This window comes from Diceros bicornis, chromosome 22 (genome assembly GCF_020826845.1).
Source record: "Diceros bicornis minor isolate mBicDic1 chromosome 22, mDicBic1.mat.cur, whole genome shotgun sequence".
In the NCBI taxonomy this organism is placed as follows: Eukaryota; Metazoa; Chordata; class Mammalia; order Perissodactyla; family Rhinocerotidae; genus Diceros; species Diceros bicornis.
Genome location: NC_080761.1, coordinates 4,826,496 through 4,841,003, shown reverse-complemented (window position 1 = coordinate 4,841,003; position 14,508 = coordinate 4,826,496). Strand labels below are relative to the sequence as shown.

Below are 14,508 nucleotides of genomic sequence, written 5' to 3'. Positions count from 1 at the left end.
GCATTTTTTCAAACTGCCCCTCAGCATTCCTCTCCCATTAAAATCTCATGCTCTCCTCTCTTGTGTTGCTTTCTGACTAGGGAAATATGTAACCTCTACTCATTTGGTTTTTTCAGTGTAGCAGGCACCCTTGTTCATGCCCAAAACATTTAATCTCTATTAAGAAAACACCACCTAACAGACTTCTTTGCTGATAGTGATGAGGAATTTATCTAAGAGATTAAAATGCAAAATTAACCTAAATTCCGAGTGGCTACTCATTTTACTGTACTACAGTCTAGGAGAGCAGGGAATTCTTACTCCTGAAAGCAAATGCTGACACTACTTACTGCTAACACGGACACTAAGCTCACTACATCATAAACAAGACCTCCTCACTGTTACCTCTACTCTGAATTTAAATTAAAATTATCAAAGGGTATGGTGGCCTCCCTGGTTGGGTTTACCCGCATTTACGAAACTGTTGCTTCTTCTACAGTGGAAGAATACAGCACACAATGAATGACAAATCAAGGGCAAGGCAATAGGAGATCAAGTTGAATTAGTCATTAGTAGGCCAAGTGGACCTGGAGACATGGAGGATCCATAGTTTCTCATTTGTCATATAAGACAATAATTCAGTTATATATAAAAACATTTCACAAACTATCATGTTATAAAAATAACAATGATAATAGCTACTTTATTGAGTTGTAAGGCATGTGGTAAAATATAATAAATGGTAATGGTGGTTGCTCAACAAGTGATAGTATTGAGTAAATAATATCTGGCCAAAGACCCAGTGAGCCACACTGAAACTGCCAAAACAGAAATGGGAAAATAGCTCAACGGCCACAGAAGGCAAACAGTGTCATCTGAGGTGTCACTCCCCAACGCGCTCTAAGCTGGAGGCCCATGAGACTGCCACCAAGCATGTTTTTCCTCTTCCAGCACTTGAAATCACTTGTGTAATGCAGAAACACAGTTGATTCTAGAAATACACAATGTTAAGAAAATGAATCACATTACTTCTCTCTAACCTTAAAGGTCTACTGAAAATGCTTGCTCAAAACAACAAAAAATTATCTTTCATCGCCATCATCATCAACACTCAGTAAACTTATTGGCACAAGCAGAGGAAAGGGAACATGTGGACAGGGCTGGGAGCCCCCTCTGCTCGTCCCTTGCTGTCTTAGAACCTATGGCAGCTCCCCACAGTGCAGCCAATCACATCATTTCCAAACCACAGCCCTGCTGTCCTGGGCCCATCCCAGCTACTGCAAGCTCTTCCCACCTCACTGAGGGCCTCCCACTGCCATCTGTCCACTGAGCTTCTGCCTTCGCTTAACCCGCCGTCTGAATTCCCGTCTAGAACTCCCTCCTTCCTCCTCTCTCACTCCAGGTTACCCTAATTAGCCTCACCATCTCCCTGGAAGCTTTTTTCCCCCACTTAACTTTCACAGCTCACTTCAACTGTGAACTCAAATTTAGTGCAAGTCCATTCAACTCTGGTAGTTTTAAGTGTGTGAATTTGTGCACAGGGAGTGTCTCACATACTTCAGCATCCCTTACAGTGCCTAGCACAGTGCTAGGGACATTACATGTGCTCAGGACGCTTTTTGCTAAGACATCATAGGTGCTCAATAAAATCCTTCTTTTATCTACCAATGATACTAAAGTGCTGAACTAGGGTAATGGATTCAACTCAAAGAACACTATTGTATTAATTACCAAACTACTTAGGGCAAGAATGTTTTTTAGTCTTATTTGGACTATTATTTTAATTGTCACTTCTCAACTAAAGACTCCACCATATGCCTGCAAAACAATGAAAGCCCAATCTTCACAAACAAGGAAAGATTAACAAAATGTTTTCTTAGTCCTCCGATAGCATTCTGAAAGGGATCACTGACGCAACTACGTAGGTAACTCTTAGACTTGGAAATGCTGTCTTAGGTAGCTTTCGCTAGGAATGCTCCAGATATTCCGGTTTGGAATATCTACATAATTACCTCAATCTTTCCCTCCGATTCCCACCGTAAGAGATGTCCAAGGCAGTGTTTAGGGGTTCAAATGTTTCGAAATAGCAAGACTATTACTTTCCAGAAAGAATTAAAAAATAACCAACAGAAAAAAACCCAAACAAAAACCCAAAAAACAAAAAACCTGTATCACCAAAAGAATGTAAAATGTCTGGGGGGGGGGGATCCATTTTAAATTTACGACTGCTTTTAAAAAAAGGCTTTGAGAACCCCTAAATTGGGGAATGTGGATAAGAGTGGCAGAACCCCCTTGGAGAGCTCCTGTATGCCCTCCTTCTAAAGCCACGTTCTTAAAACATTTCTTCTCAGCCTGCAAAACGCAGCCTTCCCCCCCGAATAATTCCATTTAAAAAGCCCCCACCCGCGAGGAAACATTAATCTACTTTGCAAACATGCGTTCCAGTCTGTGCTTTACTGTTTTTTTCCCAACTCTTTCCCCCCACCCCCACCCCCCTTTTTTTTGTACCTTGAGACAAATGTTTTTTTCCCCCAGAGTTGAAAGCCGTCCAAAAACAGGACCACACACGCTGCCGCCTCCGCAGGCCCGCGCTGCGCCCGCCCCGCGGCCGCCGGGGGCGCTCACACTCCCTCCAGCCAGAGGGGTGGCCTTTCTCTGCACCCCCTCCTTTCTCTTTGGACGCGGTGGGTGGGGGTGGGGGAGGGAAGGAAGCTGAGGACGCGAGCCAGGAGCAGAGAGGCCTTCCCCGGGCCGCGTCTCGGGGCGCGGCGGCGGCGGGCGGCGGCGGCGGCGGCGGGCCCCGGGGACCCCCAGCCGCGCAGAGTGGTCCGTCCCGCGGAGGGGCCCCCGCGCCCCCGCCGGCCCGCCCTCGCCCCTCTCTCCCACAACACCTAGCACCGCGCAGCGCCCGAGTAGATTACAGCGCGGCCTTTGTCGGGCGGGCCTGGCCGGGAGCCAGGCCCCCAAACAATAAACAATTCCCCCTGGTGCGGGCAGGGGGGTTCGCTCTCCACAGAAAGGCTCTAGGTGTATGCTGGCAAATATCTCTATCAATTGCAAGAAGGGAAGGGGGCCCGCGTGGGGACTCGAGGGCGCCGCGGCGGGCGCTGGGGCTCTTACCTTCCACCCACAGCTCCTCCACGTTGGTCTCGAGATTAGCTGCCTTTAATCCCACAGCGAAGGCCCCAAATATGAGGAGACCCACAACCAGGAACTTGCCGCAGTTTTTTTGAATGTAACAACCCAGTTTAAATAAGAGTCTCTGAAACTTCGCTCTCAGCCACAGCGGCGCTTTCCGGCCAGTAGCTTTCCCCTGAGGATGAAGCAGAAGGGAGGAGTGAGCGCTGGGGGGTCGCGGCCCGCGCGCCCACGCCCGCTCGCGCGCGCCCGCCCGCGCATCCCGCGACAGCCGTGGGGGTGCCCTCTGGACTGGAACCCAGGCTGGCCCGAGAGGACGCGAGCGGCACAGGGGTCCTGGTCGTAAATCAAAGTCGGGCTGCAGCGTGGGAGCAGCACCTCGGAGACAACAGGGGCGCCCCCACGCGCGGCCTGCGCAGCATCCCCGCGTGTAACTTGGGGGCGCTGGGCGGAGGGGCTGCAAGAAGAAAGGGAAAGGGAAGCCAAGACAGAGAGAAGAAAAATCACTCAACACAGGCAATATTCACACCCGACCTGGGAAGGGAGGGGCTGCGTAATCCCTGCGATGGAGCCCAATATTTAAGAAGCAGCAAACCACGGCTCCCTTCCCCGCAAGTCCTGCCCCGTCCTTCACCCCTTCTCGGGGTGCCCCGGCGGGGACGGGGGTTGGGGTGCGAGCGCGCCTTGGGAACAATGTATTGCGGGCTCCCCCATCCTGATCCCCGCCCGGCGTGGTAGTAAGTGGGGGTCCACGTGGTGAGCGCGGCCGCCCGAGCTCACTCGCGACGCATTTCCATAGCGTTGGGAGACACTGTGTGAGCTGAATTAGGAAGTGGGGCAGCCATCTGCGACTTACGACAATATTTGTGATCGGAAGAGGGCAGCCACATGGATCTTTCCCTTCTCTCCCTTCCCTTCTGGTTAAACGTAAAAAGCAGCCGAGTGCATGTCCTGGGAAGGGCCCAGGACGGCGCAGGCGGGGGTCCTGGCTGCTCCCGGCGGCGGCGTTTCCCCGGCGCTGGCCGCGGCCCCGGCGGGCCCCCGTCTGGGTGCTCGCCTTCCCCGGATTCCACACATTTCAGCAAGCCTCGTAAACACAATGAACCCGGCCGCTCCGCAGACCCGCACCGCGGATTTAAGGTGGCAATTTGTTTACAACTTTTCTTTTGCCCCCCAGGCACTGAAAAGAGATGACTCAAAAACTGGAAAAGAAAAGGGGAGATGCCCTCTCCCAAGGGTAATTTTTAAGGGAGCAGATATTTCATGCTCAACAAAAGCAAAACTGGCTGCCAAAAAAGGAAACCACCTTTATTTCGGCTCCCTCCCCCCATTCCTCTCTCCGCCTCCCTCCACTCCGCCTCCCTCTTCACGATGTTAAGAAATGTGGCAGCATTACAGGGTTTTAGGCTGCAAATAGGAGCAGGGGCGCGGGAGGAGGGGGCTCCGGGGCAGGGGGCACGGGGCAGCGCTGCGCTGCTGCCTCCCTCGAGGTGGTCCACTGTGGACCGCTTTCCAGTGCTCCGGAAAAAGGCACGCCGGGGAGGGCGGGTGTATACACACACGCACACACACTCTCTCCACCCCCTGCGGACCTCAGACAGTCCTTTCCTCCCAGGACCGGAGGGAGGGTTTGAATTTTTCTATCCCCACTTGTCTGCTTCTTTTCCTGGAGAGGTGTGTATGTGAGTGCGTGCGTGCGTGCGTGTGTGTGTGGCGGGGCGATCCCAAAGAGGAAGAGGAGGGAAGAGAAAGTGGGAGGAGAGGAGAGAGTCTGAAATGCACCTTGGAAATCTGCTCCAGAGCGAAGGCAGCGTCGCAGTAGCTGGGCCGGTGCAGATAGTCCCGGTCCGGCGCGGCGTTGCGGCGCAGCCCCCCGGTCCGTCTGCGCCTCCCGCCGCCGGCCCGCCGGCTCGGAGCCCCGCTGCAGCTGCCGCCGCCGCCGCGATCCTGGGGCTCGGCGGCGTTACCAGCCGAGGCCATGTTGCCGCTGCCGCCGCCGCGGGAACCGAGGCTTCCCGGGCGGCCCGGCACGCTGCTGCAGCCGCTGCGGGAGCCCGGCGCGCCCGGGCTCTCGGCTCGAGAGGACGCTGCTGGCTGCCGGCTGTTGGGGCTGGGGCTCCAGTTGACAGACCTGCTGCCGCTGCTGCTGCTGCTGCTGCTGCCGCTGCTGCTCACACGGCGGGCGCTGCTGCCACTGCGGCCGCGGCCGCTGCCGGGGAGTCAGACCCTGCGCCTTCCATTGCCACATTGCGCGGGGGGCCCGAGGTCTCTGCGGCCGCCGCTGCCCACATCCAGTTCTCCGGAGGGCAAGAGCCGGCGCGCGGAGCCAGCCTGTCCTTCGGACGCTCGCGCGGCGCTCCTCGCGGTCCCCAACTCCCCCTACCCGCCCCCCGCCCCGCGCCGCGACCCCTTCACTGCAGAAAACGCCAGCAAATCCCCGCCGCTCCCGCCGGCTTCGCTGGCTCCCTCGGCGCCTCCCGGGCCGCCCGAGCGGCCGCGAAGGGCAAGCGCAAAGCCGCTGCCGCGGGGTCCGTGGATGCCCGGCGGGTCTCAGCGCTGCCGGGCCGGGGCAGCCGCCGCTGCTGCCGCGGCGGCTGCTGCTGGTGGTGGCGGCTCCTGAAGCTGCTGTTCGGGCTGCTCGGGCTCTGGCTGCTGGGTTCTCGGTGGCTGCTTGGTCCCGGACTCTGCTTTCTTGTGCTCCTCGCCGACCCGCTGGACCATTCTGCCCCCGTGCAGCGCGCTTCTCTGGCTCCCGGGACCTGGGGACTCCGCTGTGTGTGTGTGCAGCGGGCAGCGGCCGCAGCAGCTCCTTGATTCAATAGATGAGATGGAAGAAGAAAAAAAAGAACTCTCTCCATTTGGAGAAAGAGGAGGAGGAGGGGAGGGGGTAGAGGGGGAGAGAGCGAGCGAAAGAGAAAAAGGCTGGAGCTCCCGCCCCCGGGGCTGTCAGATGGCTTGGGTTTCTGCGACGCGATTGGCTCGCGGAGGGCAGAAATTACTCAGCAAACATGACTATTATTAGCTGCTTAGCAACAGCTCACCAAAGTAGAGAGACCACCCAGGTAGGCAACCCCAGTGTGTGTATCCCCGGCTTCGGGGGGAGCCTCCGAGAGCGCCAACCTTCTCGCATGCAATACTTCCATTAAGGAATGCTCCCCCCTTCTTTCTTATTCCTTTTCTTTTCAACAGTGTCTTCTTTTTGTAAGACGCTTTTTGCGCGCGCGCGCACACACACACACACACACACATACACCCACGAGCATTTGCCTCGCGATAGACACGAGGGAAAATGTAATATTTTTTTAAGCGCTTAAACAATTTCTGAAATTCCTCAAAGAAAACCCTTTCAGAGGCACCTTGGCCTCAAGCTGCAGCAAATACTGGGAGGTCCGGCTTGAATTCCCAGGCCTGCACCAATAATGACAGGGTGGTGGATAGTGCGCCAGTGTTTGCCAGATTTTTTCCCCCTCCTTTCTTTTCTTTTCTAACTAAAGAGAAGACGTAGGCTCTCGCAGGGAACAACGCCTCGCATTAAGATAAACAAAATGGACAGTTAAAGAGGAAAGTAAGGACATTGGGAAAAGCTACCCTTTCTTAAAATCTGTTCCCTCCCGCCCTCTCCCCGCCCCCAAAAAACCCCATGGCAGCACAGTCCTGGTTTGGAGTCAGTGTTTTATAAACGTGGAATCCAGACATCGAAGCAGTCTCGCGGAGGCAGAGGCGTTTATATTTGAATCTTTAATGTGACATATGTAAAAGAGAAACAACAGAATCCTTTTAACAACTCGGAGAAACGGAAATGTTTCCTTGAGAAAGAGAGAAAAGTTTTCCTGATTATTTTGGGTTCATTTGGACCCCCCTTTTATTACCCACATGTCCTTGTTTATGTAAAGTATTTTAAACTTTTTCCCCCAAAAACTGGTACGCATCCTGGTATATTTAATAATAGCGTGACGTAAGGGAGAATAAATGCTTTGATGTCGGATTCATTCGAAACAAATTGTGCGCTGATTGCGAGGACTGGTCCGGACACTGCGGCCAGTGTCACCGAGACATCCCGGGGATTCGCTTCCCGTTGGGGAAGAAAACACGAGACCCTCTGAGGTGGATCCTGGGGCCAGAGACAAATTAAACTGTCTACACAGCTCCGCTTATTTAAAAATAATTTTTTTGGACAGTGGAATTTATTTTTATCACGTTTGCAAGTTTTTAAGTTCCTCTCTGAGATAGGTCCAGACCCAAAAGCCCTCGATTCTGCCTCATTTTAGTATTTGTTTTTTCCCTTTTTTTTTCTCTTTTAAAAACGGTGTTTAACTGCGGAGGGATCCGCGGCAGCAAGAAGCCGACTGAAGTCTTGAAATGGGGCGGTGTGTCTTTAAGATGCACACGGTGTGTGTTCATTGAAAAAAAGAAGAAAGGAAGGAAAGGAAAGGAAAGAAAGAAACCCAGATGGAGGGAAAGGGGGAGGAGCGGGGGAAAAGGCGGAGCCCACGCGGCCACGTGATCCAGGGCTGGGCCGGCGCGCGCTTGGCGGCTGGGAGGCCTACGCGCGCGCGCGCGCCCGAGCTCCGGGACTCCCTGCGTCCGCGCGGCCCCAGCAGAGCAGGTAGGGATGTCAGTGCGCTCGCCTCGCGCCGGGCGGGCTCTATGTCTCCAGGACGGCGTCCCCGGAGCCCAGGCGAGTCGCGCGCTCCGCCGGCGCGGACGGACGTGCCGGACGCGCCGTAGTACATTCCTGGAGGCGGTCCGGCCCCCTTACGTTGCCCAATGCCTGCGCGGCTTCCCCGCGGCCGACCAATGGCTGAGCGCACGGATCCCTTCCCATTCAGCGACCCCGCGTCTGCGGCCCCGGCCCGAAAGGAACTGCAGCGGGGCGCGCTGGCCACCTGGGCGGCCCATGCGGCTTCCGCAGGGGGCCTATCGGCCAGCCCTACCCTCCCTCTTCCTTCCTCTTCCGCGGTTCTCCCCTCTCTCCTTTCCCTCTCCCTTCCCTCTCCCCTTTCCTTTCTCCTTCCTCTTTCATCTTCTCCCGGATCTCTCTCCTCCCTACGCAGCCTGGCCACCTTCCCCTCGCTTTTTCTCCTTCCTGGTTTCAGTGGGAGGCCCTGCCCCCTCAATCCTGAACCGGCAAAAATTGTGTGGTACCCCGGGCGGGGTAGGTTATCCTGTAGAATAAAGAGAGACCAAGAAAGTAGATGTGTCTGGGGGTGTTCACGAGATCTGGAGGAGGACCGGAGTACCCGGCCGGCGCGGAAATTCAAAACTTAAAACTCCGAAGGAGCACGTGACTTTGTGCGCAGCTCCGGGAAGGGCTGCTAAAATCCAGAAAGGAAGACAAGCACCGTGCAGTTAAAATGACACTACATTAATACAGATCATCGCAGGAGGATTGGGCTCGACACAGAGCAAGTTTACTCTCTGAGCAATATCCTGATCTTATGTTTGATAAATAGCGTAAAACAGGAAAGGTGGTTTATTATTCTAGCTTTTCTTACTGAATGGTTCTGCAGACGTTTCAAGTCAAAGCATTTCGTGCTTGCCGCTGCAAATTATTTTTTAAAGACTTGGGGGTGGTATTCTTCGTTACACATGTCTTTTTATATCTGAGGCGTGCTTTATGACAAGGTAACCATGTAGCCATAGGTTGCTATGTTTGTCTTTTCAAATTTCTTTACAACATTTTAGACCAAAATATTACTTTTTCCTCCCAATCTTTTATTTATAGCAATTTCAGTATAGCTAGTTGGATTATGGAATTCTAAAATGAAATTGCAGGCTAGGCGCACATAATGGTTCTCTATTCCTCTCCGCACGCAGCTGCATGTCCTCTTGTTTTAGCTGCCGCTACATGTGCACCGATTCAATAGCAAAGCCTCTTCCACTCGGGCTCATTTCCCTCAGTTTGACTTAATTCCTAAACGTTTTGAACATTGAACTCCGGGGTTTTCAGTGCCTTGAGCCCCCTCACCCGCTGTTTGATAGGTTAAGTTTTCAGCATCTCAGACAATGGTCCAGGCCTGTAAATTCTACCCATCGGTTCCAGGACGCAATCGCCAGCCTGGGCTCTTAACAAGCGCAGTCTTAATCTCCCCACCCCCACCCGCCGCTTCCCCTGTGGTCTGCTTTTTTCATATACAGAGATGAATTACTTTGAGGATCTAATTGGCCTTGTTTCTGTAACGTTTTAAGAAAGGGAAGAGGAGCCAGTGTAAAAGCCTGCTCGACTTGGGTGGTCAGGGCTGAGGCTGCCCCCAATTTGCCTCATTGCTGATGCATGCGAGTGCGACGTTCCCAGCGATCATGTTGTTCCTAATCAATCTGCCCTTATTTACATTTGTAAGCATTGTCGGCTTTAATACGCATGCCCTGTGCAGGGGCCGCTGTGCCACACCGGTTTTGTTAACTTCAGCTAACCACAAGGATTCTCCAGACCTGAGATGAGGCTGGCTGGGGGAGCCAGGCCTGCGAAGGTGTCTGCTGGGAAGAAAGACAGTCCCTTTAATGGGCTTTCTGCAGCTGACTCCCCTCCTGAGAGTTACCAAATAAGTGAGAGCGTCGGGCCTTTTCAACTAGCAGGAGTTGCTGGCCCTCTGTGGAGCAACAGTTGAGTGTTCCATTTCCCCTTTCCAAGTCAAGTTCATCTCAATGCATCAGTTGTCATTTTGGTTTCCCCGTCGTGATCCAAGATTTCATTGGAGTCTGTAGTTTTCAAAACGAGTCCTTAAACTACTAAAATGTGATTCCCTCATGTCATCCCTTCTCTGTTCCAATACTTCCAATATCCACGGCCATGCCACACACATCTCAAAAATGACATCTGATTATCCAAATGATGACATTGAAATAAAACATCTGCCCTTCGTGTTTGGACATTCCAGTGATAAGCAGTTGTGGGAGCTGGAATTGGTGGAGTAATGAGAAACTACAGTGAGATTTAACTTTTCACGGGTTCCTCAGATCCAATTAAATGGGTCTTTAAAATCTAATGTAATTTAGCTAATTTTTGCAGAGTACCAATGAATAAAGGGGTAAATGTTTTCTAGTAATTTGACCCTTGGGCCATGTTATAATTATCTCTACTGAGTTTTATATTCTTTTCCACAAGTCCAATGAATTGCAAACATTACATTAAGTCTCACAGTATTCCTGTTGAAAGGGTGGGATGGGGAGAGGAACTGGGGATTTAATGTAGTATTCTATTTATGGATGGGGAGCCCAGAGTACAAGATGTGAGTGATGGGCCAGAGCCTGAGCAGCTCAAAGCAGGTACCTTGGATAAGAGTTGAGTCTTGAGTCAATTCAAACCAGTATGCCACCCTCCACTACATTTTCTTGGCTCCCTACGAATGCCTTATTGTTTTCTCATTGGCAGCTTTTGTATTTACTTAAAAGGTGATGGTAGAAAATGAGTCTAAAAGGTTTCATGGGGGAGGAAAAACAGATTCAGCAGCCACAGAATGTAAAACCCCTAAGCATGACTTTCCCCTTTCCCCTTCCACCTTCAGTTTCCTCCCCTATTCCCTCCTCCCCAGGACTGGAGGAACGGGAACAGCTCTGGCCAACTTGTCAAAATAATGCTGCTAATTACTCCTGATCTCCTTTAATGGGAAGCTGCTCCCAATTCCACAAAGGAGTAAATGAGGGGTCTACAGCACAAACCCGGGAGCACAGGCATTTTCTGAGCTTATAGTGAGCTTGGGTAAGGGGTGGGGGGAAGAGTGGCAGAGGGGAGATGTCCTGAGAAGGTCCCAGAAATCTCCACATTTATTTCAAAGCTCAAAAAGGGGAATTAGACTCTATGCAGTGCCAAAGCTATTGATACTCTCTTGCTGGGAATGGCACCAACTGCAGAGAAAATGTTCAGAGCCTACAATGAACTTGAAAGAAAACGTTGCAGTGACACTTATATTGATTCCCCCCTTCTCTAAATATCTTCTTAGCCACATTACTTTACTCTAATGGATAGCGATGTATTCTGGAAAGACTCAGATTTTGAACATTTTTTTCTCCATCTCTCTCTTGCCTCATCTCTATCTCCCCATCTAATATATCTATATCAAGCTTTGCATTTGGCAGAAGGCACACCATTCATTTCAGTGATCTCTGCCATTGGGTCTTGCATGAAAAAGAAGCTGAGCAACATGATCCCTTTGACCCACTGCTGGAGCAACAAATTTATTAGAGATATAGGCATGAGAAATGAAAGGAAAGTAAAACAATTCCAGCTTATTGTGTGTCTTTCTTTCATACTGCTAATCCGGTTTACACATCACGCCTACATGTCTCAATAGGGCTTTATACACTGTGGCAGAGGCGGGAGAAAATAAAAGGTGTGTGTGTGTGTGTGTGTGTGTGTGTGTGTGTGTGAGAGAGAGAGAGAGAGAGAGAAATGAGGATAAAAACAGGAAGACAGATACTTTAATCTATATTGATTTGTGTCCTCAGTTTTTCTATCTGTAGAAAGTTGAAGACAATTTGTAAAAACAGTCTTTTTTTTTTTTCTTCACAGAATAATTCCAAATGGTGCTAACTCCTATTCAAAGAGCTGGTTAGATTATGACTAGATTATAACCAGAAATTAGATACACTTCTCACAGTGAGTTTGAAATGAAGCTAATACCCCAAATTGAGAATGGGCCTATTGGTGTCTACCTTGATTCAACATTTTAATATAAAAAGATCTTAGACTCAAAAGCATTTTACAGCCTTGTGAGAGGAAGCTGAGTGACAACTAGAACACACACAAACTCACAATTGAAAGACCCTTGTTTTACAGCATGCATACACAATACACCTGAGGCAACAATTTATCCTGAGGTACCACCCAGAAATAATGTTACAGTAACAAAGGATGACACCAAAAAGCATTGTCTTTCTTTGTGGAGGCAATTAATTGCATGTTGAACTACTAGAGCCAAAAAAAAATTCGAACATACACAGAATGCTGAAAAAAGACTATTGTAGTAGTTCAAGACCTCAGTTAGCCATTTATTAAATATTTAGAGCCACCCATTGTGGGTCTTTATTGTTTATTTATGTCTAGTTCTTTTATATTTCCCCTCCCCAGGGAGGAAGGAGGGATAAAAGGGAACAAGATGGTCTTCTCTCCCAGGTCTAGGAAAACAGAGGTCTCTGCCTGTCTTCCATAGACAACAATCCATATGGGTCTTCTTAGGTGAGGGAAATTAAGATCTGAAAATTTTGGACTTATTGCTCATCCACACACTAGGAGTCATTTTTGACATGAACTTAAATACCTGGAGACATAGGACACGTCACCCCCAGGGTACAGTCCCTGGCCGTCCTGTGGTCCCAGTGTTGGCACCGGGTGTAAAGGGTTTGAATCAGTCCGGCCCACCTCAGGGCTCCCCTGAGGCCACACTCAGCCCTCTCAGCACTGGGTTGGCCGCCTACCTCTTTAATGGGTGGCAGGCACCAGAACGCCCGATTCCGTGGGCGCAAGAGTCAACACATACCTCTCTCCTACCGGTGGCCCCTTCCTGAACTCAAAAAAGCTCCTCTGTCCCTTTTTCCCACCAATGGCGGCGGGGAGGGGGATGTTTGAGCTTCGGGTTTTGGCAAGGTGCTCCTCTCCTAACCCTGGGTGTCTCACTCAACCAGGTGGCCGGGCCGGGTGCCGAGAACGCCGGGTGTGGGTCCGAGAGCGTGCGCCCACGCCCTCCCGCAGGTCTCCCCGAGCTCCACCGAGACCAGAGGGCTCGCTCCGGTGCGCGCGCTCCTAGCCCGCACCCTCCCCCCCGGGCTGTCACTCTCTCCGCACCGGCCCTTCCATCCCAGCTCTGCCTCCACTGGCGGGTCAGTAGCCACCACCAGGCTGAGGAGCGGAAGCCAAGGTGGCGACCCTTTCAAGCGTGAAAATGGGATCCCAGGCGACCCCCTCCGTGAGAATTCCCCCCGGAGCCGTTCCCCGGCCGGCACGCCGCCGCCGGCCCCCTCTCGCCCCGCGGTGTCGGCCTCCGGGGGCGGAAGCCCGGAGCGTGCGAGCCAGGGAGCGTGGAGAGCGCGGCCGGCGCTCCCGCGCCCCGGCCGCCCAGGCCACCCAGCCCCCCAGCCCCGGCGCGCCGCCCGCCCCTCCGGCCCAGCGCTCCTCGCCCGGCCCTCCGTCCGCCGCGCGGGGCGCCCGGCCCCGCCAGCCCGCGTCCCCGGGGCGCACGCCGCGCGAAGGCGAGGTGGCGGCGGCGGCCGCGCCGGCTGCACTCACCATAGCCGGCCGTCAAGCCCTGCCCGGAGCGCGGGTGCCGATGGCGCGGACGCTGGGCTTGGATTTCACATCAATTCCTTTTTTCCCCGTGCCCCCCTGTCCTGGTCCTCCGCTCCTCTGTCTGCTCCCCGTCTTCCCTCGTCTCCCCCTAGCCTTGTCGCTGCGGGTCTCTTTGTCTTTCCTATCGCCGTCTTTTTCTCCGTCTTCGTCTTCGTCTTCTCCTCCTCCTCCTCCGTCTTTACAAAAGGAACGGAAAGTGTAAAAACCCCGGCGGGCTGGGCCGCCGGAGGCTTTCGGCAGAGTGCAGCGCGGACTCACAATTACAAGCCTGTTTCTATTAAGCAGTTCCATGGCCCTCGGCGTGGGTGGTCTGCCGCGCCATAGGCAGGACCTGTCAGGGTCACGTGACAGATCCGAAAACTTTACCCCTTTACAATAAACTCAAGGAAAGCAAAGTAAACTCGAGGAACGTGCTATCAGCACAGCCCTCCTGGGTAAACAGGCGCTCCCCTCCCCGCCTTCCTGGGAGGCGCCCAGCCGAGCGAGCTCCGGCGAGCCCAGGCCGCCCCCTCCCCGCCCCCCGCGGCCCTGTCTGCGGGGGGCCGCTGGGCAGGGGGTCTCCGCTCGCCGCCTCGCCTTTCCCACCTTGTGCTCCCCCACCCCACACACATTGTTTGCTAACATTTAGCCGCTTGCCCGCATCCTGGGGAGGTGGGGTGCTGGGGGAGCAGAGAAGCTCATTTCAGCAACCCCAGCACTCCGGGAAATGCGGGATGCCCAGAGCGCCGCAGGAGAAGCCCACCTTTCCTGTCCTCAATTCTCAAAGCCCTCTCCTGCTCGCATTCCCACGGAAACCCTGCGAAGCTGGAGGCCTTCTGGTTGACAGGCTCACAGGCTGACAAGGAGGCAGACAGCCAGGGAAGCCAGGCAGATAACAAGAGCCCCCCCCCCACCCCGCCCTGGGGAAATGTTCAATGCACCCAGATGTGTGTGGATGCGTGTCGGTTCTGTCGGAGGTCCCTGAAAGCCGCTTCTTCTCAAGAGACCAAGGTGGGGTCCCTTGGAAACCGAGATTGGTAGCTGGCTGAGGAGTCACTAATTGATATTTGCTTTGTTTCCTTTCCAATTACTGTGGTTTCTGGGGTATGCCACCCAAATGCTCCCACCCA

At 53.0% G+C, this 14,508-nt stretch overlaps 1 protein-coding gene across 3 annotated transcripts in view; it reads right to left on the bottom strand.

The window, feature by feature from the left end:
• The window catches only part of PTCH1 (patched 1), a 71,151-nt gene extending 57,754 nt beyond the window's left edge, over positions 1-13,397 (bottom strand). The window contains exons 1-2 of one of the 3 annotated variants that reach the window (XM_058565452.1): positions 13,340-13,397; positions 3,100-3,292 (exon numbers count right to left, since the gene is read on the bottom strand). In XM_058565452.1, the coding sequence (XP_058421435.1) occupies positions 3,100-3,292; positions 13,340-13,342 (196 nt within the window). In that variant the 5' untranslated portion in view covers positions 13,343-13,397. Of the gene's footprint in view, positions 1-3,099; positions 3,293-3,973; positions 4,104-4,899; positions 5,472-13,339 lie in introns of those variants that run through there. The other 2 variants (XM_058565451.1, XM_058565453.1) reach the window with 2 other exon arrangements.
• Positions 13,398-14,508: the final 1,111 nt, after the last annotated feature.